Genomic DNA, 26071 nt, shown 5'->3' with positions numbered 1-26071 from the left:
AACCCTAACCCTAACCCTAACCCTAACCCCTAACCCTAACCCTAACCCTAACCCTAACCTAACCCTAACCCTAACCCTAACCCTAACCCTAACCCTAACCCTAACCCTAACCCTAACCCTAACCCTAACCCTAAACCCTAACCCTAACCTAACCCTAACCCTAACCCTAACCCTAACCCTAACCCTAACCTAACCCTAACCCTAACCCTAACCTAACCCTAACCCTAACCCTAACCCTAACCCTAACCCTAACCCTAACCCTAACCCTAACCCTAACCCTAACCCTAACCCTAACCCTAACCCTAACCCTAACCCTAACCCTAACCCTAACCCTAAACCCTAACCCTAACCCTAACCCTAACCCTAACCCTAACCCTAACCCTAACCCTAACCCTAACCCTAACCCTAACCCTAACCCTAACCCTAACCCTAACCTAACCCTACCCTAACCCTAACCCTAACCCTAACCCTAACCCTAACCTAAGCCCTAGCCCTAGCCCTAGCCCTAGCCCTAGCCCTAGCCCTAGCCCTAGCCCTAGCCCTAGCCCTAGCCCTAGCCCTAGCCCTAGCCCTAGCCCTAGCCTAGCCCTAGCCTAGCCCTAGCCCTAGCCCTAGCCCTAGCCCTAGCCCTAGCCCTAGCCCTAGCCCTAGCCCTAGCCCTAGCCCTAGCCCTACCCTAGCCCTAACCCTAGCCCTAACCCTAACCCTAACCCTAACCCTAACCCTAACCTAACCCTAACCCTACCCTAACCCTAACCCTAACCCTAACCCTAACCCTAACCCTAACCCTAACCCTAACCCTAACCCTAACCCTAACCCTAACCCTAACCCTAACCCTAACCCTAACCCTAACCCCTAACCCTAACCCTAACCCGAACCCGAACCCTAACCCTAACCCTAACAACGAACCCTAACCTGAACCCGAACCCGAACCCGAACCCTAACCCGAACCCGAACCCTAACCCGAACCCTAACCCCTAACCCGAACCCGAACCCGAACCCGAACCCGAACCCTAACCCGAACCCGAACCCGAACCCTAACCCTAACCCTAACCCGAACCCGAACCCTAACCCGAACCCGAACCCTAACCCGAACCCGAACCCTAACCCGAACCCTAACCCGAACCCTAACCCGAACCCGAACCCTAACCCGAACCCGAACCCTAACCCGAACCCGAACCCTAACCCGAACCCGAACCCTAACCCGAACCCGAACCCTAACCCGAACCCGAACCCTAACCCGAACCCGAACCCTAACCCTAACCCGAACCCTAACCCTAACCCGAACCCTAACCCTAACCCGAACCCTAACCCTAACCCTAACCCTAACCCGAACCCTAACCCTAACCCGAACCCGAACCCTAACCCGAACCCGAACCCGAACCCTAACCCGAACCCGAACCCGAACCCTAACCCGAACCCGAACCCTAACCCTAACCCTAACCCGAACCCTAACCCGAACCCTAACCCTAACCCGAACCCGAACCCTAACCCTAACCCGAACCCTAACCCTAACCCGAACCCTAACCCTAACCCTAACCCGAACCCGAACCCTAACCCGAACCCGAACCCTAACCCGAACCCTAACCCGAACCCGAACCCGAACCCGAACCCTAACCCTAACCCTAACCCTAACCCTAACCCTAACCCTAACCCTAACCCTAACCCTAACCCTCTAACCCTAACCCTAACCCTAACCCTAACCCTAACCCTAACCCCTAACCCGAACCCTAACCCTAACCCGAACCCCTAACCCTAACCCTAACCCGAACCCTAACCCTAACCCGAACCCTAACCCTAACCCGAACCCTAACCCTAACCCTAACCCTAATCCTAACCCGAACCCGAACCCTAACCCTCTAACCCTAACTCTAACCCTAACCCTAACCCGAACCCGAACCCGAACCCGAACCCTAACCCTAGCCCTAGCCCTAGCCCTAGCCCTAACCCGAACCCGAACCCGAACCCGAACCCTATCCCTAGCCGGAACCCGAACCTGAACCCGAACCCGAACCGTGACCCGAACACGAACCGGGACCCGAACTCGGACCCGAACACGAACCGGGACCCGAACTCAGACCCGAACTTGAACCCTAGCCCGAACCCGAACCCCTAACCCGAACCCCAAACCCGAACCCGAACCCGAACCCTAGCCCGACCCCGAACCCTATCCCTAACCCTAACCCTAACCTGAACCCGAACCCTAGCCGGAACCCGAACCTGAACCCGAACCCGAACCGGGACCCAAACACGAACCTGGACCCGAACTCGGACCCGAACCCAAACCCGAACCCCTAACCCGAACCCCGAACCTGAACCCGAAGCCGAACCCTAACCCGAACCCGAACCCTAACCCAAACCTGAAGCCGAACCCTACCCCGAACCCGAACTCATACCCTAACCCTAACCCTAACCCAAACCCGAACCCTAATGGTAACCCTAACCCCAACCGGAAACTGAACCCTTAGCTGATCCCCGAACCCGAACCCAAACCCAAACCCAAACCCTAACCCCAACCTGAACCTGAACCCAACCCAGAACCTGAACCCTAATGCTAACCTCAACCCCAATCCGAACCCTAACACCTAACCTGAATCCATAACCGAACTTGAGCCAGAATGCCAAATTCGAACCCGTACCCAAACCCTAATCAAACCTGAACCTGAACCCTACCCCTTAATCTAACCCCAAACCCTATTCCTAACCCCCACCTTATCCCTATACCTACTGCTACTCTCCACTTAACCATAATCCTAACCCAAACCTAACACTCACTGCAATTTCTACCCATAGCCTAATTCTAAGCTCACCCTATCACTCTTTCTTCTTACATTTAAATGCTAACCCTTCCATGTCCTTATAGCTCTCCCCAACCTCAGCCCAGTTCTGTTCAATCCCAACCTTAACCCACCCACCACTCTATTCCTAACCCAAGCACAACCACATCCCTTATGCGGCCTCATCCCGGTTTCTCGTGCGGCATTTCTATTCTGATCCTCACCCTAATTCTCAGCCTGATCTACACTCACATCCTAAACAGGCCAAGAACTTGCTGAAGTTCTCATTTTCTTCTGAGCCCTCCTCACTGCGCACCCTGCCCACATGCCCGTGGTGTCGGCTTGTCCTGAGTGCTTGTCTCTGACTCCCACACCATTGCACACATCACCCAGCAGTATGGTGGGCATTGTTTTTGATTTTTTGCTAAGTTTTATTTTAATCCAAGGACTTTGCTTCATACAAAATGTCATTGTAGAAACAATAGCAGAATCCAAAGTTTGGCTGATAAATATTACTCAGGCAGCAAACTAGTCAATCACAGATTTTTTTTTAAAGTGAGTCCCAGTTGTGTTGCATGGTTGGGACTTCTCTTTTTTTTTTTTTTTTTAACACTGTTCTTAAATATAAAGTTTTGCAACAAACCTTTGATTTATATCAAATATAATTAAAAATTAACAAATGAATACATTGTATCAAAAAGTACGAAGATATACATTTTCATGCACATACTTGTATATATGTATATATGTATATATTTTACATGCACACGTAACTTATTCAAACTACAGCCACTGCTTGACTGGTTCCAGATGCAGACAACTGGTTGATGCACTTAAAATTTGGCAACTCACTATGAGATTTCAGGGGAAACATATGATAGCTGAGAAGAGACGGTGCAGGAACAAAACCCAACATCAGGAAACAAGACACGACATCTCCTCCCCACTCCCTGTAAATTTCACCAATTCCAGAGTCTAGGGGAATCCAGACACGCCAGCGAGGCTGTGTGGATCTGGAAAAGCGGATTCTCCACCAGACATGGCTTGGGGAAGCAGCTGTGGTTCTGCACGGAATGGATACATTCAAATTAACGCGGCTGGGGGAGCAAAGACAAAACAGCAGCTTCGAAATACACGACCTTCTGCTTTGCAACAGGAGCACAGCATTCACATGCACAGTCAGAGACTCCAGTTCAGTCATATCCTACTGGAGTAAAATACTCTGTTATCTTAAAGTTTCAGAGTGTTGTGCCTTCGAGTACGGAAATTCTATAAAATGGTTTGGTCACAATCATGCTGAAACCCTAGAACAGGGGGTGGTCTTGTGTGTCTTGTTGCATAACCCTATGAGTTAACGGCATCTGCTCCCTGGGACGCACCTCCACACACGGACACGCACATACACCACACACCACGTTTCTTGAAGGAGAATCCTGGGGTAAAAGCCAATGGGGACACTCAAATGATCCAGCAGAGAGGTCATTTGACATTTCAGAACGTGGAGGACACACCAGAATCAACTCGTCTAAATGCTCCTTTTCTTCCCCAAACAAAGGGTCTCCTAGCGTGTTATGCACAACATGTCAACTACAGTCTCTCCCTTTTGGGAGTGGCCACAAGGCTAAATTTTGCTTTTGCTGCCTGCTTTTCCAGAAATGGTGGAAAAGCCCATTTGGTGGGCTTCAGATGCCCCCACCTCAGCCACAGTAGCTGAGTTTCTCCATCAATCGCTTCCTCCGAGTTTAGGCCTCATCTCAGTCAGGGCGTCACATCTACTCAGACACCAGCCTCCTCACGGCCTGACGGCCCCATATCCACCCCCTAGCCCATGCCCCTCTGGGTATCATGTGAAAAGAAGCTTTCACAACGAGAGATCATGCCCTGCTTGGCACCCTCCTGTCCCTGAGTATGAGATGCAGAACAGCCTGAAAACGCCCCACACGAGCACATACTCCACTCTGTGCTGTGGTTTCCATGCGTGGGAGGGACACAGGGAATGGTCGCCCCATTTCTAGTTACATCCATGCCCCGGGATGTCGTCTGAGTGTTCTCCGTTGACACCAGCTCTCTACTTGGTTGCTGTTTGGAACAGTTTCCACAAAACCCACCCACAGTTCATACAGGCCTCACATCACCACTCCCGGAGCCTGGCGTGAGAGGGCTCAAGGTCAGGCACTTGGTCGACAGCAGCGGGAACCAGGGGTCGTCTGGGGACCACCCGGACCGCACACAAGAGCGTCTCCTCATGAGTGTCACAAACACACAGCAGGAAAACTGATTTCCCCACAGGTTTGATTTTTTAAAGTAATGTCAACATTTCCTTCCCAGTCCTTCTGTTTTCTATTTTCTCTAGATCAAGTATACAGAATCGACAAAAGAGTGAAGGGTGTTGCAATTAAAAACCAAAACCCACAGCAGGAACATTTTCCAGATTTGGTCCCTGTCGGAGCTGACAGTGTCTGGAGAGGACAGAGCGCATCTGAGTGTGTTTCTAGCATCCATTTGCTGCCGAAGGTACGAAGAGCACGCCGGCGCATGTGGCGCGGGAGAGGCCTGCACGGAACAGCGGCCAGGCTACCAGATGCGGGGCTGCAGCTCTGTCATTGCCGACTTTGGCCCGCAGTCTCGCGACGCTTATAGACATGCCCGGCCCTCTGTAGCACACATTTGGATAAAGGATGCTCCCAACAAGATTTGGCCCTCCTAAAAAAGGTTCCAAGCATGCACCCCAGATGCTGGAGTCCATCACACAGGACTCAGACTGGCTGGGTCCTGTTCAACACACACGGCTGCTTCCTGCGTGGGGTCTGTGGGGTGAGACCCTGGAAGGCAGCAGAGGAGGAGATGGAGGAAGCCCAGCCCTCTACAGAAGGGCTCTAGTCATCCATTCAGCGTGAGAGAGGAGAGGGGAGCAGGAGGGCCTCCACTCAGCTTGCCCGGGAGGGCGGCCCCTCCTCCGAGGAGCTGCCGCGCCCGCCCTGGAGCCCGGAGCATCCCCAAGAGCCCAGCGTGGATGATAAAACTCATCGACGGGAACATGCCCGCTGAGCGGGTGCGTGGCGGCAGTGGGGCACAGCTAGCACCAGTGGTCTTGGTCGGGGTGGTGGTAGCTGTGCCGTGCCCGGCTGCCTGAGCTGAGCCCCAGAGTGCAGTGGTAGCCGTTGGGCACACGGCGGAGGGGGTGGGACTGGGAGGTCAGGGAGGACACGTAGGAAGTCCGGGAGGAGCGGCCCGAGTTGGTGGCCACAGCCTCCTCGAAGGTGAGCGTGTCCTCAGGCTGGGTGCGGGCAGCGGCCTCGCTGTCCAGACGCTGCCCCAGGTAAGGGTCGGAGCCGATCCGAGAGCCAGGAGCCAGGGGCTGGCTGAGGGGGTCTCTCTGGAGCAGGGCATTGTGTTCAGAAAGGCCGCGGCTAAGTCGGCCAGGGGAGAAGGCGGGGAGGCTGGTCTGAGCCCCGGTGAAATGGACGGGTGAGGAGTTGGCCGTCTTGTAGGTGATGCTGGGACGGGGGGTCAGGGGGGTCTGGGGGAGCTGCCTGCGGCCCCCACGGCCAGGGGTGCTAGCACCAGATGTTGACAGCAAGGGGCTCCCATTCACCGAGCCACCACCCTACAAGGAAACAGAATAGAGCAAATCAACTCTGAGGACAAGACAATACGACAGAGCAGGTGAGAGGCAGGAAGCAGCATGAGGGGCAGAGCCGGGCAGGTGGGCTGCACCTGGGGTGGCCCAGGAGGCAGTGGGCAGGGGTGCAGGATGGGAAGGCCCTGGGCATCAGGCTCGGATGGCAGGTGATGGGAAGGGATGCCCTGGGGCCCAGAGGAGAGGAAACCAGAGGCGGGCCTGCCCCGGTGGGGAGGGAAAGTAAGGAAGCGACTGGAGAGGACGAGGTCGGCAGGAGCGCAGACCCAGGCCTGGGAACAGGGCACGAGGGCCCAGCGGGTGGGGCACGTGTGGAGGGGCAGGCTGCTCACCCTACCTGTCGTGGGGGTCCTGGCTCCTGCCCGGCCGTCGGTGACGTGGGGTGGCTGCCAAGGGCAGGCTTGGGCTGTGGGGGCTCACGGCCCCCAAAGCGGTCGCAGGAGTAGAAGCGCTGCTTCTCAGAGGAGGAGGAGGAGGGCTGCCTCCGCTCCTGGGACCGGCCACGCTCCTGTCTGCGCTCCCGCCGGCAGCCTGCGGGCCCCTCTGCCAGGGGCGGCCCTGGCCCCGCAGTGCTGCTGGGGGCTGGCAGGGAGAGGAGAAGTCAGCACAGGAAGCTGGCCAGGGACAGACCCCAGCCCAGACCTGGTCTACACCACCTGCAGGAGTCCCAGGATTGGAGCTGGGGGTAGGGTGGTCCTGCCTGGTCCCCTACCCAGGGCCAGTGGTGAGGTCGTGAGGTACAGAAAAGAAGAGGGTCCCCCATGGGCTCTTGGACCCCCTGCTCAGGCCCACTCACACTTGAGAGCCCTGGCACGCACCGCCATCCGTGTCTGCAGACAGGCTGGGCCCCTTTTCCAGGGACTTCTGCTTCCGGTCCCTGCGGCGGTGGCAGCGGTGGTGGTGGTGAGGCGCCTGGCTGGCTGGCGCACGGTCCAGGGCAGCAGTGCAGAGATGGGCCACGTGGGAGCGCTGTGGTGCCAGCGTGGAGATGGAGCGCTTCATGGGACTGGCATCTGGGGCCGGCTGCAGGGACACGGGCAGTGCGGCCTGAGAGTGGGGCCCGGGGGAGGTTGGGACAGCAGGAAGCAGCCATGACACAGGCCAGGGCTCAGGGACAGCAGGACAAGTCCCGTCGGGAGAAATGAGCCTGAGACTCAGGCCCCACAGCTGGGGCATCTCCCCAGACATGCAGGTTGAGCTCCCTGGGGGGAAGCAGGTCTGGCAGGGTCCCCCGGAAGGCCGCACTGAGGGGCCAGGGCTCAGGGACCACCTGGCCTGCCCTTCTCCCTGGAAAGCTCTTCCCACTCAAGACACCCCTTTCCTCCAGAGCACAGCACTCTTTATGTGGTGTCCTCCCTCCCAGGCCGGGTGGGGCCTGGGCAGCCTGTCAGCCTCAGCGTCCCGAAAGGACAGAAAGGAGGCCAGGGAGAAGGAGGATGCTGGCCTGGCCAGAAGAATCTCCAGTGGGGGCCCAGAGGTGCCTCAGTGGCTGCAGCGTGATCACTCTGCCAGCCGTCTGTCCACCCAGGACTGTGAGGCTCCTCCCCCAGGGCTGAAAGCAGGACCTGCAGACATCAGCCCTCCCACAGCCACCACTTGGCACCACGAGCCCCAGAGGGAAAAGAGGCACGACACAGGCCGTGCACTCACTGAAGAGAGGCAGCCATCATGGGGCAGTGGGCAGAGACAGAGCAAGAAGTAGGAAGTGAGGACAGTGCAAGAAGGAGGAAAGAGGAAGGGAGGAAAGAGGAGGGAGGAAGGGAAGAGGGAGGAGGGAGAAGGGGGGAGGGAGGAAGGAGGAAGGGAGGAGGGAGGAAGGAAGAGGGAGGCAGTGAGGAATGGGTATTGTGGCGAAAGCAGGGAAAGGGAAGAGGACAGAAGATGTTACCAACGGGAGTGAGTGTGACAAGTCACGAGAATAAGGTCCAAAGTAAACAGACAGAATCAGAAACCACAGAGGAGGCAGCAACAGAGCCGGAGGAGAAGCACACAGAGGGCTTGGGCCACTCTTGGGCCATCGGGAGCCGGCACACGCCCGGGCAGCCCTGAAGGTCCCAGGCAGCCCCGTCCAGCCCCTGTTGGCCAGGTCCTTGTGAGAGGAGCTCAGCCCAGGAAACACCAGAGCCACAGCCCCCTTCCCGAGACTTCCTGCTCAGTCTCCAAACCCATCCGGGAGGAGCAGGGGCCGGAGGGGCGCTACCTCCAGTGTCCAGAGAGAGAACGGGTGGGTCATTCCCAGATCCTCTGCAAAGGTGAAAAGGGTGGACCAAGCTGCGGGGGGCGGACGGGGCTGGGGAGGGAGGGGCGTGTCCCAGAGAGAGGGGCACGCCAGGCCAGGGACTCTGGCCGGGGGCAGATGCCCACGTGCCCCCACAGGAGGCTGAGCACAGGTGGGCGGTGGGGTCTCTGCTGGCCTGGCCGCACCCCGTGACCAGCATTGTGCTCTGGGGTGGCCCAACGGGGCTGACTGTGTCCAGGCTGCAGAGCAATGGGGAGGCCCCACCCCAGCAAAGCCGTCTCCATACCAGATCTCAGCCCCACTCCCTGACCCTCCAGACCACCCACCTGAGTCTCTGCCGCCAGGCGGGGCATGGAGGCCGCTCGGCCCTGGCTCTCCAGCCCAGGTTGGGGCTCCCCATCAGGGCCTCTCAGGGCCATGCTCTGCATCTGGACATCCACAGCCTGGGGGTACAGCAACCCCCCAGTCACACCTGGACCCCAGCACCCCCAGCCCACTCTCACCCCCTCCCCATCCCTGTCTCAGCCCCATCCCTGTCTCGCCCCATGCCTGTTTCACTCCCCAGCCCTGGGCACCCTCACTGATTTTCCTGGCTGCACCACTGGGATCTCTGCAGAGTGGCCGCGCTCCAAGGGTGTCCTCGCCTCATAGGGCCCCTCCTGGGTCCTCTGAGTGCCCCAGGAGACAGACTCCTTGATGCCACTCTCTTGGGTTTGTCTGTGGAGAAGAGAGAGTTGTCCTGTTGGCTCGGAGGTCCATGGCTCCCAGAATGCCCACCCAGGACCTGGCTCCAAACTGCCAGGAACCCTATTGGTACCCCCTGTTCTGGGTTAGAGGGAACTCAGAGGGGTGAGGCCCCTCGAATGCAGGTACCCTCAAGTGGAGGCACAGCAAGTGACACGGACACAATGCTTGGGCTCAGAGCAGACAGACAGAGAGGAGGCCTTGGATACCAACCGAGCGAAGGCTGGGCCCACTGCTTCCTGGTCTAGGGACATCCAGTACGTTGCTCAGCCCTAGACAGAGGCTCACGAGTGCAGTGGGAACGGAACTGCTCACAGCAAGGACAAGGCCACGTGTGTATGGTGTGCACAGTATCTAGCAGCTGAGGACGTCTTGCCACCACAGGCGCGTGGCCAGCCCTGAGCCCATGGCCCCGCCTGGGGCACCTCCTCTTTCTCACCTCCAAATTCAATGGCTCCTCCCCACATCCCTGACCCCCAGCCACACAGGCCGTTCTGCCTTTCCAATCTAGGCTCCAGTGTCGCCTATTGGGGGAGCCCTTCCCTGGGCATACGCAACCCATCCACCTGCCTTTCACTGTCAGTGTCTGTTTCTCTTATGTCTCCCAAGTGGCAGTGAAACTGCCCGGCATTTGCCTGGTACTGCTCCTTCTCGTGTTCAGTCACCCAGGCTGGGGGGCATTAACTGCACTCTGAGCTCAGAGGCAGAGCCAGCAGATGGTCTCAGCCACCTGCACTAACGACCAGATCAGTCCCAGCTGGGGCTTATGAGAACATCCTTCCTCTTCCCACAGTCGCAGCATCTCCCGGCAGTGTGCTGTGTGGAGCTGCAGCAGCCTCGGGAAAGGCTGAGCCTGAGAGGAGGCATGCCCGGGAGCACAGAAGCTGGCTCCCAAGGCCTTGTCACCCCTGAGGTCCCACTGCACTGAAGCCAGGTGTGCTCTTACAGCGTCCGCTAGATGGCAGTAAAGGCCCACTGCCCAGCTCAGGAGTGGTAACTGATTTGTGTAGAAATTATAACCAGCGAAATAAGGGATGTTCATTCTCCTGAGCTGAAAGCCCAGCTCAGGTCAATCCATAAAGATGCCTCACCACCCCATTCCCTCCAGCACACGCACACTCAGATCAACTGTTTAAATGCAAAAATGAGATCTTAACCAACAAGGAGAAGGGAGACCACAAGAACAAGGGGGTTTCCAGGGGCTCTGGAGGCCAGCCCCCAGGGTCTGTATGCGCTACTCAGGAGCACAGTCTTCACACGGCACGTGCACAGTTCAGGTCAGGCTCTCCTGGTGTTCTGGAAGGTCTCCCACTCTGGATGTGCACCCCTGCAGGGTCGCCCCTGCATCAGCTCGGGCTGCCACGACTCGCTCCGGCTGGTGGGACATGAGGAGTGGCCTGAACATCTGCACCCCGCCCTCACCACACGGGGCAGTCCAGACACTGGATGGAGACCAAGCCATCCTGGGTCCATGTGGCCCAGAGGAGCTGGCCCAGGCCAGACCCAAAGAACTGCCAAGTTGGCCCCTAAATGCGAGAAGTAACACACCACTCAGCAACGACAGTTTGTTCCTCAGCAAAAGCTACCTGACTAACAGTCCATGACCCAAAATCAGGCTTCAAAAAGGAACTTTCAAAACAAGTGCAGGAGAGGAAGAATCAGGGTCCTGGCCCACCTGGCCTCCCTCCAGGACAGCGGGTCGGGGTCAGGCCCCACTCTCAGCACTTGCTGGGTGAGGCACAGCACACCTCTCTGCTGGGGGCTCAGCCAACAACTCATTTTGGCCAAGGGATGTTAGCAGACATGGGATCCCCAGTGGCCCCGGGGGGTGCCGAGAAGACCTCGCCCTCCAGTGGAGCCCAGCCTGGCCACCAGCGACCACCCCTCAGAGATCCACGATGTGAAAAAACTGATTGTTATTTTACATCACTTGGTTTTGGGTGGTTCATTATCAAGAATGATTGCGGCAAGAGTTACGTGATATAGAAGGACCTTACCAATTTGCCTACAAAACAAAACTGCTTCAGAAATCAGTACCAGCATGGAAATCTGAGAGGAAAAATGTCTTAAAGGAGTTACCAAGATTAGAAAACGAGGCCATTAACAGAACGGGGTGAGGACCTGAGACAGAAGGTGTGCAGGCATCAAAGGCCAGGGAGGAGCAGAGGAGAAATGGTCATGCAAGTGGAGGTGAGATGGGGTCTGAACTGTCGAGATCAGTTGACCTCAGTGCTGGCAGAGGCACCTGTCTAGCATTAGGGGAATAATTTTACAGTCCACCATAGAGACTGCTCACAGCAGATGTGGACCAGCTTTCGGGTGGCACCCACAACGACATCTGAGTCGAGGTGGGTTTGGGGTCGATGGCAGAGCCAATCCTCAAGAGCTGTGATGGGACTTTAGGGCTCCCTGTGCCAGAGCGCTGCCCACGGGGCACCCCTCAGGTGTCCAGCAGGAGTGAGAGTGGGGCAATGGGGGCAATGGGGACACTGGGGGCCCTGCTTTCTCCCTGCACTGCCTGCCCTGCGCCAGGTACTCACACGGCCCCACCATTGCTGAGGGAGGCTGAGCTCTTCTGCCGAAGGAAAACCCGGGCTCCTCGGAGAACAGCTGGCTGCGTCTGCTCCAGCGTGGCCTTCAGAGGGTGGAACAGGGACACGGGGCCCATCTGCAGGAGGGATGCAGGAAGGACGAGGAGCCCTGAGGGCCAGGGAGGTGCCTAAACGACCTGCCCCGACCCCACAGCACAGCACAGGCTCCTTGTGTCTCAGTCAGGCCACTGGCCTGCCCTGCTCCAGGCCCACCCCTACATATGAGGCAGCCAGGGGCCAGCTCCCAACCTGGCCTGTTGGTGACTCAGGAAAGGCACCTCGCTTCTCTAGACCTCAGTTTCTCTACCTGCAAAATTCATGGACTGGATCTGATTACATCTGGCAAAAAGATTTCGTCTCATCATCACCTTGGACTGACTGGCGAGGGGGTTGGAGCCCTAGGCTGAGCAGAATTCTGGGGAGATTCCAGGGCGGGAGGTGTCAGCACAGACAAGGGAATGGGTGTGGGCACCGGATACTTCCCGTCCCAAGGGGTGAAGGTAAGCTCTGAGTATGGGACAATTTTCTAGGCAGAGTCCACACACAGTCAGTGAAGGTTCTGCTGTGTGAGAAAGCCACTGTCTTTGAAGGATGACATCAGGAAGATGGGCCCCCAAACCACCCCAGTCAGAGGCCTGGTGCACAAGTTGTAATTCTGGACTGACAGTTTGAGTCTTTTTGGTCCCCGCCTGGTGTCGGGTACACAGATTCTCCTCCTCCCAAATCAACCTCCTCAAGTACTCTTCATGACCTTTCTTCTACCACTTAAGAAAGGAGTATTGCCTAGAGCCTCTGTTCTCAGCCACCTTCTCGCCGGCCCCACCACTAGCTCTCCAAGTCAGGGCCTCCCTGGTACCACCAGGCAACCAACTAACAGAAAGTAGAAAGGAGCCAGAGAGGCTGCTGCAAGAACCTCTCATCTTCCTTTTCCCGCTGCACTTTCTCCAAGAAGCGTGTGGTCCCCACTGCTGTCAAACAACTCAAGGATGCCAGAGTCCCAGAGTTACTTCTTGGGAATCCCAGAGCCCGGTACCTGGGACAGGCCTCCAGGAGCCTGGTGAATCTGGTCTCTAGTGGTTTTGTTCTGTTTGTAGAAGTCAAATATCATCAGAGCTGCGTAGACTTTCCCCACTGTCATCTCATCAGCTGAAAGAAGAGCAGAGGTTCTAGTTTGCAGGAGAAAGGGGACAGACAGCCACAGACAACGTGGGATGAGGAAACAGCCCTCCACCACGAGGAGCCCTGGACATGCTGGGGCAGGAGCACGGGGCTTGGCCACCACTCGACGCTGAGCTCATCCCTCCTGGAGCTGCACTGATTCTTCTCGAGGCCCCACTCCACCTCGCACGGGGCCCTCAAGCTCCTGCCAGCAAAGCGGACTGGAGGTGAATCTTTCAGCACCTCATCCCTTCTGGCGTCTCTAACTGCAGGAGTCTCCCTACCTTTTCTCTAGATTTTTTGAAGTAAACTCCCCACACTAGGAGTGTGGATGACTTCGCTCAACAGAATAAAGGCCATCTTCTCCACAGCTCCTGTGCACCTACTCTGAAGACCAGCTTTCCCTGCAGGGGAAACTGAGTCCAGACTATCGAGGAGGTGAGCCTCCCTCTCCAAGGTGACTCGACAGTTGGCCTCACCCAGGCCTCCCTGCTCTGCCTCTGGGTGGGACGTGAAAGGGGGGTGGGCAGAGGGACTCTCTCACTCACGTTTATGGGGTGGCACCAGTAAATCCAGGGTCTTCTGGGGCAGATTGGCCCACACAGAGGAAATCTCCTTTCTCAACTCTGCGTCGCACTGATGCTGCTTCGTGCCAGCTGGGGCGGGACAAGGGTAGGGACGGAAGAGATGTCAGGAGCCATCCCGCAGCCCCTGGAGGGAGGCAGAGCGGGCGCAGGCGGAGAGAAACATGGTGTTGGGGAAGATATGGCAGAGATGGCGCTGGAAGGAAAGTGCAGGGGGAAGAAGCGCTGCCCTGGAGCTGGTCCAAGCCCTCCTTACCAGAACCTGCCTAGAGCAAGAGGCGCATGAGCCGAGCCTGCAAGTGGCTCGGGACGTGTGCGTGGGTGGGGGGTAGGGAGGGAAATGGCAGTGCTCTAGCCACTCATCCGTCCACTCAATACTATTTACTGAGTGCACACCAGATGTCCGGTACTGTTCTAGCAGACAGAACAAAACAGAAGAAACCACCCTTCTGGAGTCACAGGACTTTAATCTACAATAAAGTAGCAATAAGTTAAAAAAGCCCAGTCGGTTGGATAGAGGAAAAGCCAAGTGGGGAGGGATAAGAAATATCTAGAAGGCTGCAGTTTGGACAGGGTGGTCAGGAGAGGTCTCAGAGAAGGTTGTCAGTGTGTAAGACCTTGAAGGCAAGGACCCCGGAGTGTCACATGGTGAGCAGGAAGGCAGGGCTGGAGCAGGGGAGGGCGCGCAGGTCAGAGACGCTGAGACAGGAAGCAGAGCAGCGTTCTGAGCAGAGGGATAAAATATCCTGATTTATCTTTTTTAACAATAAAATTCACCCTTCTTAGTTACCCCATGCTATGAATTTTGGTAAATGCGTACGGTCGTGCATCCACCACCACAACCAAGACACGGACACCATCACTGTCAAGCCCCTCGGTGCCCTCTGCAGTGGAGCTTCCTCCTGGCCCCTGGCAGCCACGGATGTGTCCTCTGTCTCCAGGGCCTGCCTTCTCCAGAACGTCACGCCATGGCGTCACACCAGGTGCCGGCCTTGGGGTCTGACTTCTCTCACTCAGCGCCATGCATCTGAGGCTCCCCTGCACTGCTGAGCCTCACTGTATGGACAGACCGCTTTGCTCGTCGGCTCACCAGCTGATGGGCATTTGAGTTGTTTACAGTTGTGGGCGATTATAAAGGAGGCTGTAAACATTCGCATATAAGTTTTTGTGTGGACATATATTTTCATTTCATCCCACTTAGGAGTGGCTGGGCCATACGATAAGGAACTACCAAACTGTTTTCCAAAGTGGTTGCACCAGCTTGTATTCACACCCGAACACTGAAGAAGTCCAGTTTTCTGCATTCTCACCAGCACTTAATATCATCGTTAAAAAAGAATTTTAGCCATTATAATAGGCATGTAGTGTTACCTTGTTGTAGCTTTATTTTGGATTTCTCTAATGACTAATGATACTGAACATCCTCACATGTGTTTATTTGCCTTCCATATATCTTCTTTGGTGATGTGTCTGTTCAAATCTTTTGCCCATTTTGGGGGAGTTGTTCATTTCCTTATTACTGAGTTGTGAGAGATCTTTAGATAGTCTGGAAACAAATCCTATATCAGATATGTGTTTTGCAAATATTTTCTTCAAATCTTTCACTTGTCTTTTCATTTTCTTAAATGTCTTTTGAAGAGCAAAAGTTTTTAATTTTAATAGAGTTCAATTTATCAGTTTTTTCTTTTATAATTTATGCTTCTTATGTCTTAAAAAATCTTTGCCTAACTCAAAATTGCAAAGATTTTTCTCCTGTGTTTTCTTCTAGAGGTTTTATAATTCTATATTTTGCATTTATGTCTATGACCCATTTGAAGTTAATTTTTGTAAAAGATACGTGCTATGGACTGAATTGTGTCCCCCACCAACCCACTCATAACCCCCAATATGACTATACTTGGAAATAGGGCCTAGAAGGGGGTAATTAATGTGAAATGAGGTCATAAGAATGGGCTCTATCCAATAGCGCTGGTGTCTAATAAGAACAGGAAGAGACACCAGAGAGCTCGCTCACTCTCAGTATGCATGCAGGGGACAGACTGTGTGAGAGGAGAGACAGAGAAAGCGGCCACCTACAAGCCAGCAGAACAGGCCCCAGAATGAGACCTACCTTCCTGGCACCTTGATCTTGGACTTCTAGCCTCCAGACTGTGAGAAATAGATTTCTGTGTTTAAGCTGCTCAGTTATGTTATTTTGTTACAGCAGCACAAGCAGACTAAGACAGCAAATGTCAAGATGGGTGGGGAGTGGGGGGCACACAGTTGTCTAACCTTTTCTAGCAACATTTGTTGAAAAATTATCTTTTCTCCATTTAATTGCCCTTGCAACTATATTGAAAATCAATTGATTTAAGTGAAAATAAATTTATTTAAGTGTGAGTCTCTATCTGGAGGCTCTATTGTGTCCCATTGATTTTTGTCTCCATCTTGTCATCAACACCACATACCTTAAACAACGCAGCTTTATAGAAAGTCTTTGATCCACATAGGGTGAGTTTTCTAACTTTGTTGTTCTTTTTTCAAAACTGTTTTTGTTACCCAAGTTCTTTTGCTTTTCTACATATATTTTATAATTGGTTTATAAATTTCTACCCAAAAAGCCTGTTGGGATTTTGATTGGGATAACATTGATTCTATTGATCAATATGGGGTGAAAAGACAACAATATTGAGCATTTCAACTCATGAACATGGCACAGTGCTCGATTTTTTTGGGGCTTCTTTGATTCCTTTAGTAAAGGTTTTGAAATTTGCAGCCTATAAGTCTCACATATATATTTTTAGAGTTATCCAGCAATACAGAAGTATTTCATGTTTTCAATGCAATTTTAATGGAACTTTTTAAATTCCAATTGTATTTGCTAATATATAGAAATACATTCACTTTTTGCATCTTGACCTTGTATCCTGTGACCTTGCTATATTCCTGTATTAGTTTTAGTAACTTTTTTTTTTAATGGTTTAAAACAACAGGAACTTATCATCTCAGTTCTGGAGGCCAGAGGCTCAGAATCAAGGTGTCAGTAGGGCCCTGCTCCCTCCAAAGGCTCTTATGAAGAATCCTTCCTTGCCTCTTCATAGCTTCCAGTGGCTCCCAGCAATCCTTGGCTTGTACATGCCTCAGTTTCATTAACTTTTTATTAGACTCATTGGGATTTTTTGCATAGATAATGACATCAATTGTGAATAGAGGCAGTTTCATTTCTTTCTTTCAACTGGTACATCTCTTATTTCTTTTTCTTGACTTACTACAATGGCTAGGACCTCAAGTACAATGTTGAACAAGAATGGTGACAGCAGACATCCTTGTCTTGTCCTTGATCTTAGGGGAAAGTAGTCTGTCTTTCTTCATTAAGTATGTCATTAGCTGTACGTTTTTCATAGAGATCCTTGATCAGATTTAGGAAGTTTCCTTTAATTACTAGTTTACATAGAATTTTTTTTAAGTCATGAGTGGACATATTTTGTCAAACGCTTTTTCTGCATCTATTAAGATGATCATATAGTTTTTCTTCTTTGATATATTAAATTATATTGATTGATTTTTAAACTTGAACCAACTTTGCATTCTTGGGATGAACCCTACTTTTGTCATAATGTATTAATATGCATATATATATTCAGTTTGCTAAATTGCATTGAAGATTTTTGTGTCTATATTCATGAGGGATGTTGATCTGTAATTTTCTTTTCTTGTAATGTCTTTTTCCATTTTTGGTATCAGAGCAATGCTGGCCTAATAAAAACAGTTGGGAAGTATCCTCTCTTTTTCTATTTTCTGGGAGAGTTTGTACAGAATTGGCATTATTTCCTCCTTCAGTGTTTGATAGACTTCACCAGTGGAGCCCACCGGGCCTGCAATTTTCTTTCTTGGGAACTTTTTAACTATGAATTTAATCTATTTAATAAATATAATATTACTCAGGTTATCTATTCTTTTTTTCAGATTATCTATTCTTGAATAGTTTGATAGTTTGTCTCAAGGGATTTTCCCATTCCACTTAAGCTGAATTTTCCCATTCACATAAAGTTATTCACAAAATTTCCTTATTACCCATTTATATGTCAGCCGGATCTGTGGTGGGATTCCCTCTTTTGTTCCTTATATTGGTTATTTTTATTTCCTCTTTTTTTCTTGATCAGTCTAGCTAGAGATTTATTAATTTTATTCATTTGATTTTTAACATGATCATTCTGGCTGCTGTGTTGAAGGAAGACTGAAAGGGGCAGGGCATTAGCAGATCAGTTAGAAGCTACTCCGACAATTCAGTTAAGAGCCAAAAGAATGGTTTGGACCAGGAGGTAGCAGTGAGAGAGGGTAGAGAAGTGACCATGTTCTGCGTGTATTTTGAAGGTAGAGTCTGAGGACATGATAAGAGATTAGATATGGATCAGATGGGGTAAGAAAAAAAAGAGGAGAAAAGAATGACTCCAAAAGTTTTGGTTTGAGCAGCTGGAAGGACAGAGTTTCCATGGAAGAGGATGGGGAAGACTACGGGAATACCCGTTTGGGCAAGTGAACTTTGGATGTTTATTGGCCTCCAAGTGGAGATGGGGAATAATTTGTGGGATATATAGGTCTGGAGGCCTGACTGAAAATACAAAATTGGAATTCACAATATTTAAACCATGGGAATAAGTGATATGGCAAAGAGAACAGTCTGAGGCACTCAGTGACATTCAGAGATTGGGAGACACGAGAAACCACAAAAAGAGACATAAAAGGGTTTCAGAAAGAAGGAAGTGACAACTGAGAAAAGGCTGCATAGGTTCACGGGACAATGGTTGAGAATGTGGAGGTGACTGGAGGGCTTATCAAGAGCAGCTCCAGCAGTGTGCTGCAGCGACTGGAGACAGAGACAGAAGTAAAGCAATACAGACCAGTCTTTCAAGGAGCTGGCTGCTATGAAGGAGAGAAGAAAAATAGGCAAGTCGATGGAGGGGGAAGAGAAGAACTTTTGAAAGATGAGAGAAATAACAGCGTGTTTAGATCTTGATACAAACAATCCAGTAGAGAGAGAATGACGGGGCAAGAAACAGGGTACAGAATTCCTGGCATGACATCCTCAAGTAGGTGATGAGAACAGGACCTAGTGTGCAAGGCGGGGACTGGCCTGGACTCATCCGTTATACAAGAGATGGCCAAGCTCAAGGGCACGGCTGCAGGGAGGAGGGCAATGTGGGTGTGGGGTGCAGGTCCCCTCTGGTGACTCTGTTTCTCCGTGGAGGGGAAGTGGCCATCACCTGAGGGTGAGGGTGGGGAGGACATGCAAGAGTGCCATTCTCTCCTGACTTGGCACAGGCTATGCGGTCCTGTGGGTAAGCTCAGGAGAGGGCCTGATGGCTCGCTATGGGGAGAGGGCAGAAGGCACACAGATGCTTCACCTTGGAAGGGGTGCTGGCTCATGTGAGGCAGGGCCAGGCTGTGTTCTGGCTCCAATACTCGCTAGCTCTGGGTAAGCTGGACACGTCAGTTAATTTCACTGCATCTCATTTTCCTTATATGAAACTGGGGTCATTACAGTGCTAACATGCAGGAAGGTTATCAGAGGATAAGGCAGCACCCAACAGAGGCGCCATGGGCAGCTGTCCTCAGTCCCCTCCAGACAGGCCCCCTCACCCCTCTCCCTGCACACCAGCCTAGGGGTGACTCTCAAGGGCGGTCGCGTGGCCCTGGCTTGGTAGCCTCCCCCTGAGGCTGCCTTGCTCACCTGGAGCCAGCTTGATCTCCAGTGCAGTCCGGATGAGGGCCATCAGTGTGGATGTGAAGTGGACGGTCATGTCCTCATTGGAGATGGGCATGTTCATGCGAACCAGGCGCTGGGGACAAGGGAAGAGGTCAGGGCCAGTCCTACCTGGATCCCCCTGCCACAGGACTACACAGTGCTCGAGGCCCCTAGAGGTTGGGCTTGGCCTCCCAGAGGTGTCCCTGCAGGTGCCCAGGCCCAAGTGAGGTTGGGTGGATGGGAGTTTTGCCAGCATTCACACTCACCCCTGGACCCCCACCCTCATCTGAGCTGAGGATTCTCCTGGCTGCGGAAAAGTAGAAGTCCAGATAAAGATTGTGGCGTAGGGCCAGGCCAGAAGCCTGGATCGCTCTGAAAGAACAGACCAGTCCTCAGCCAGAGGGAGCCTTGCCCAATGCATATGACTGGAACAAGAGAGCATGGTCGTGGCTGAGGAGGGAGGGGTCTGGGCTGCAGGACCAAGGCTGAGGCACCTGGGACAGCCCACAGACAGGAGGGAAGACCCCTGTCCTCACAGCTCTGCCCAACCTCAACTCCTACCCGCAGCCTGGAGCCCTGGACAAGGGGTGGGGTAGCCATGAGCGCAGCTCTGAGGTCCAGCTCCCATGGGGCACCCCTCAGCCCCAGGAAGGCTTCTGGCTCCCACCACCCAGCCAGGGGTCTGGAGGAGACGCTCAATGCCAGTCGCCCCAGGCAGCAGGGGAAGCCTTAGAGACGAGCTCCTTCACGTCCAAGGGACTCGGAACAGATGGGACCACGCAGGGCCTTGGGCTCAGACAGCAGCATGGGGGCCAGTAGGAGCGGCTCAGGGCCATCCGCCAGAATACAAGCACTCGGGACGAGACCAGGGGCAGTGCCCTGCAGCTCTGCTCCCTACTTCCTCATCAAGGCAGCAGCCTCCTTTCCTCTCTTCAGTTTCAAGGACAGAACAGGTGGAGACAGGCGTGTCTGTACCATAGTCCTCTGGGTGCAGTGGGCAGCTGCCCCAGAGCCTGAGGCTCTGAGAACTTAGCAATTTCCAGGAGGAAGAGGGTCTCAGGCATGTCTGGAATGTCCTGAGCATAGAGTGCCACCTAGCTGGTCAAGTGGAGCTTAGTGGTACTGTGACCCATCTATCTCCTCCTAGCAGCCTCCTGTCCCCTCCCACAGGACACAGGGCCCCTCCCTTGGGTCTGCCCGTCCTCTGCCAAGCCTGCACCCTGTGACAGAGCAGCTTTTCTGCCCCTTCTCTGCCTCCAGCGTCCTGGCCCCAAATCCAATCCTCAGCCTGACAGAGGGCAGGTGGCTAGAGACAAGAGCCTAGACTCTCTCCCCCGAATGCTGGCAAAGCCCCACTTGGCATGTCCAATCATGGTCCCAGGACCTCACACGTCACCTGTGTGACGCACAGCAGGAAAAATGGTTTCCCAGAGCACAGTGTCCCTGCAGACCAGCACCAATGGCAGTGGCAGAGGCACAGGAATTCCTCTCCAGGGGAGTTGCGGAGTCAGGGACCGGTGTGAAGGAGGAACAAGCAGGCGACTTCCAAGAGAGGAGAGTTCCATCCAGGGCACCTTCACCAGAGGCTCTCGTCTGCCTGCCCAGGTCCTGGAGGCCAGGAACCTGAGAAAGCAGCAGAGGGGCAGGGCCAGGGCAAACAGACAGGCATCTCTGCCCAGGGCCTAGACCCTCCCGGCCATGGCCCTCTGTGCATCTCCTGGACCCTCCCAGCTCGCCAAGCCCATCCACTCCCACCTGCACCAAGGCCTCCCCTGGTCTTTCTGTGCCCAAGACCTTGGAGTTGGCCAGTGCAGCTGGGGAGGGGCTCCAAAGGCTACCCCGTTGCGGCCCTGCCTGCCCACCCTGGCCCTGGGTGTCAGTGTGGACAGACCTCTCCTTCTTGGGGACCAAGCTATGGCCTCGCATGCAGGGCCTCCAGGCAGGCACAACATGCATGCCAGGCAAGGGGAGAGCAGAAAGATACCAGAGGTGTCTGCATGTGGCTTGGAGGAGCCACTCAGCTCCCAAAGGCTGTGCTGAGCCAAGTGACAGGCAAAGGCCAGAATTAGGGCAGAGAGACAGACAGCATGGACAGAACCAGAGACGAAAGCTCTGAGGGGAAGCTCACTCAGACGGAGGGTTCCAGACACAGGCTGGCTGAGCAATGGGACTCAGGACAGCTCCATTTGCTGGGGAGCCTGGGGGCCACAGAAGGGTTCCCAGGCAGGTGGGTGGGTGGGGTGCTAGGGGGATGGGGTGCTTTCATACCAAGGAGGTGACTGAAGACGCATAGGCAGGTGGCAGCAGGCATGGGGCTGGGGCCATGTGACCTGCTCACCCACCCAGAGTGGAGGCCTGCAGGTGTCCCTCGGTTTACCCACTCCTGGCATTCAGCCTCCTGGGCTCCTCAGCAATGGGGGAGTGGGCACAGGACCTCCTAGCCCCTGAGGCTGCCCTCTCCATGGTACCTTTCCTCCTTAATGCCACAGTGCCTCCTTCCCACGGGGGTGCCCACCAAGCCCTAGAGACACTTCCTCCCCGGCCAAGTGCAGCCCAGGCCAGGGAAGTTCCGCACATGCAGAGCTGGGGTGGGCTCTTCAGATGCACCGAGGCCCTGCAGGCTGCTGCCCCACCAGAGCAGACCCTAAGGGCTGGACCACTCCACCTATGTCATGGGCTTAGGGAATAGAGGAGCCAAGTGTGGTCCTGAGCCCAGAACAAAAATAGCCTCTGTCAAAAAAGCTGGTCTATCCCCTCATTTCTAGGAAAGAGGAGGGAGGGAGAAAAGGCAGACGGAGGCCTCTGGCTCCACCTTCCTGAGCCTCTTGAGGGCTCTCAGAGGGGGCAGCCCTGGGGGACAGGGGGCCAGTACAGAGACACCTTCACAGTGTCTGTGTCCCTCTGTCTGGGAAGGAAGCAGAGACAATCGGGGCGGGGCAGAGAAGAGAAAGAACGATGAGACAGCAGCACGGCAGACAGACAGACGGACAAGCCCCGAGAGACGACGGGAGGCCAGCCCAGCACAGACAGCCTGGGGAGCGGGTCAGGGTCTACCTTGTATGCCACCCGAGCAGGGCACTTCTTCCCCAGCCCCAGGGGCGGGGACATGTGTTTCAGCATCTCAAACATGTCACTGTAACTGATGCGCCCACTGGAGACCCGGCCCAGAGAGGCAGAGGCAGAGTCGGGTCCACAGGAGGGTGCGGCAGGAGGGGCGGGGGAGGAAGCACAAGAAAACAGATCCAGTTAACCAGCGTCCGGTTAAACGTCAAAAGTCCAAATGAGTAAGATGAGGGGTTTCTCTGCTGGACTCGATCCCCTCCTTGCCCCCCAGCCTCACCTCTGCACGCCAGCCCCACACAGGGCAGCAGCAGGGGGATGTCAGAGCTAATGAACATGGAGGGATGAGGAAGGGCTGCATCGGGGCGGCTTTGGGTTGTCAACTTCTGATTTTGCACTTTTAGAAACCACAGGTAATGCCAAATCAGAAAAGAGCTGTTGCACCAGGCGGGAGGGCTGGTAGACAGTTACAGGGCCTGTGAGACTGGCCTGAGCACCAGGCACAAACTTCAGCTTTCCTTAATTCTCAGTTTGCTCCCAAGTTAGCCTAGAGGCTAAAAGGTGGAGGAAAATCTAACACAAGCCAGAAAACTAGAGCAGGAGCTGCGCTGTTCTGCAGGGAACCCCGAGGCTCTAGAGAAACTCGACCAGGGCAAGTCCTGCTCCAAGCCCAGAGATGCCCAAGGCTGGCCCAGAGCAGGGATGCTGCTGGGTCAGGGCTGGGCGGGAAATGGGAGGCTATGGGTGGGAGTGCAGCTGGGCGGATGGGGCTTGGTACCATTCTTGCACCTCCTGACAGCACAGCAGGGCAGAGCTGGGACTGACACAAGGGACAAGGGTCCAGATTCAGGGAGGTGTCTGGGGGCCGACGGCTGCATCTTCCGGAGGTAGACAGGCTGCCAGGCCTGAAGCCTCACCTCCACCATGGGACACCTGCCTATGGGACCTGCTTGGGGTCCCACAGACACAGTCAGGTTCAGGCCACCCAGGAGAGAAAGGGAATGCCTTTTCCTGGCAGGCGGATCGGCCCCAGGGCCTGGCCCTCCTCCCAGGGTTCCAGCCAGCTGAGTATATCAATCCAGAGGTGGAGCAGGAGGGCCTGTCTTTGGGCCCCTACTGCCTCTGCCCTCTCCTGCCCCTCTTCCGACATGGAGTCGGTAGCTGCTCCTGGTCTACTTGTGCCCATGCTCCCCTCCTCTGGGGCCCCCGGCTTCTGGCCTATCTGACCATCAGCCCCTCCTCGAGAGCCCAGAGGCAAAGCCGGTGAGACAGGTGCTTCCTTGGCACAGGCAGGACCTGGCCCCTGGCTCCCACTCGAGGGCCAGCCCTCACCCTCACGGCCCAGCCAGAAAGCTGTGTGCACTGTCTCATGAGGTTCCCTGTCCCCAGCCAGCTGGAGGTTGGGGAGGTCAGACGGGGACAGAAGCATCCAGGAGGCTGGAGTGCAGGTCAGGGCAGGGTGGGAGGAGAGAGATGGGGTGTCATCATTCCCAAACCAGGCAGGGAGTGTGTGCTGTGTCTGCATTTCGGGCAGGGACGAGTATGTCGATGGAGGCTCTGAAGTCGCAAACCTTGTAGGCCAACCTACGAGGGCAGCTCTTCCCTAAGCCAACGGGTGGCGCAATACAACGCAACAAACTGTACAAATCCTTATAGTGAATCCGGCAACTGGAAAGGAAACGTCACACGTTATGGCAACCAAGGCAGACGAGCCCGTCCTGCCCGCCCCCCAGCCTGTGACGGGAAGACACGTCCTCTCATGCTGAGCAGGGGGAGCCAGGAGGCGGGACAGGCAGCACCCTGCTGGGGCCAGCCAGGGATCAGAGCACCCCAGGTGGCGTGGCAACCCCAAGAGAACTTCCAGAGCCTGGTGCAGCAGAAGACACTCGCACAAAACAGTGCTGGCCCGCCCGAGCCTCACTCTGCATACTGCATACACCACAACCATCGGGAGTCCCTCCCTGAGCCTCTGGCAGCCCCTCCCCTCAATCCAAGGGCCTGAGCCCCTGGCCTCGAGAGCCTTCTCTCCAGACCTGACTCTCCTGATTGTCCCCACTCCCTGAACACACGTGTCCCCACTGGGTCTGCTGGCCCAGCTGAGGAGCCTCCTCGTCCCAGGGGGCCTCTGGCGGACACTGATGCTTCTCTTTCCTGCACTATGGCCCCTCAGTCCAGTACCTCCAAACTGTGCTGCATTTACTTCTGGAAAAGAAGAAGGAAAGAGGAAGCCCCACTCTGGCCTCACCCAAGGTGCCTGCTAACCTCAGGGACCAGAGTGGCCACCACAAAGGGCTGGAAGCTTGACCCCCGCCCACTCCAGGGCCTGTTCCTTGCTCGTCTTCTCTCTTCTGTCATCAAACCCCTCCTGCCACCAGATGAAAAGTGTGGGCCTGATACTGTCACTCCGATTCAAAAACTGCCCCCACTGTCTATAAAACAGTCAAAGCTATTTGTTTAACCCACACATCAAGGCCCTTCTCAACCTGCCCCAGCCATCCTTCCCACCCCCACAGGCTCATCCTTGTCTCCAACCTCCCTTCCCCTCTGCCCGCCCTCTGAGCTCATCTGTCCTGCCCCTCCAAGCTCCTCCTGGGACACACCCTGGCCGCAGACTAGGTGGCGCTCTTCCCCAGGGCCTGGCGGGCAGAGGGCGCTGCTGAACAGGGCAGACACTCAGGAAGGTTACCGGGCAGACGATGAACATAAAGACGAGCAGACACACCACTCACAGCAGGTGTGGTCGTGCGCCTCCTTTCCAGTCTCCACACTTCACCGCACAGAGCAGAGGCAACAACAAAGGGAGGATGGGGGAAGGCGGCCCCAGAAGCAACAAGTCCATGCCTTCCTCATCTCCCCACTGCATGCATGTGCACACACACACACACACACACACACACACGTGCATTCACACATGTGTACACACACGCACACATGTTCACACATAGATGCACACATGCAAACGCCCAGGGCACTAATGTGCACCAAATGACAGATGTGCATGCTAATGATGCACATACAAAAACATGTGCATTTGCACACACGTGTGTAGGCCTGCATGAACACATACATGAACACACGTGCACACATGTGTACACCGGCCTGTGCACAAACACGTCCATGTACACATGCATATGCACACGTGCACCCATTCACATAGCCACACGGTGCAAACACTGACATACACACCCCATGAAAGCTTGGGAAATTTCACAAAGTTTTGTTATTGTTTCAAAGTTTCCTCAAGAATGAGGAGACAGCAGAGTGGTCACCTTGGAAATAAGGATGACCACATCCTCGCTTCTGTCATGGAGGCTAGTGAAAGGCTCAGAGCACCCTCTGTCCTGCCAGGACGTGGGGCCCAGACTATTCTGCCACCTCTGCTGGGCCTTCCCCTGCCTGGCTGTCTACAGATGAGCTGTTTTCAGCCTGGTGGGAGCTGCGAGTCTGAGGGTCAGCTGTGGGTCACACCTGCACTACTTCTGGACTGCAGGCCTTGCGTTGTCTTACACATGTCACCCCTGGGTGAGGCTTACATTTGGCTCTCTGCTCTTCC

General features: G+C 54.6%; 1 protein-coding gene across 10 annotated transcripts in view; it reads right to left on the bottom strand.

Moving 5' to 3' along the window:
- Positions 1–3187: 3187 nt before the first annotated feature.
- The window catches only part of CACNA1B (calcium voltage-gated channel subunit alpha1 B), a 198347-nt gene continuing 175463 nt past the window's right edge, over positions 3188–26071 (bottom strand). For 7 of the 10 annotated variants that reach the window (XM_070251830.1, XM_070251838.1, XM_070251831.1 and 4 more), the window contains 10 exons: positions 22513–22609; positions 19444–19552; positions 13698–13805; positions 13025–13137; positions 11941–12068; positions 9232–9373; positions 8983–9099; positions 7236–7440; positions 6755–6999; positions 3188–6384 (listed from right to left, as the gene is read on the bottom strand). In XM_070251830.1, the coding sequence (XP_070107931.1) occupies positions 5854–6384; positions 6755–6999; positions 7236–7440; positions 8983–9099; positions 9232–9373; positions 11941–12068; positions 13025–13137; positions 13698–13805; positions 19444–19552; positions 22513–22609 (1795 nt within the window). In that variant the 3' untranslated portion in view covers positions 3188–5853. The remainder of the gene's footprint in view (positions 6385–6754; positions 7000–7235; positions 7441–8982; positions 9100–9231; positions 9374–11940; positions 12069–13024; positions 13138–13697; positions 13806–19443; positions 19553–22512; positions 22610–26071) is intronic. The other 3 variants (XM_023629527.2, XM_070251837.1, XM_070251834.1) reach the window with 1 other exon arrangement.

The sequence above is a fragment of the Equus caballus genome, chromosome 25, assembly GCF_041296265.1.
Source record: "Equus caballus isolate H_3958 breed thoroughbred chromosome 25, TB-T2T, whole genome shotgun sequence".
NCBI lineage: Eukaryota > Metazoa > Chordata > Mammalia > Perissodactyla > Equidae > Equus > Equus caballus.
This window is presented reverse-complemented; position numbering and strand designations above follow the sequence as displayed.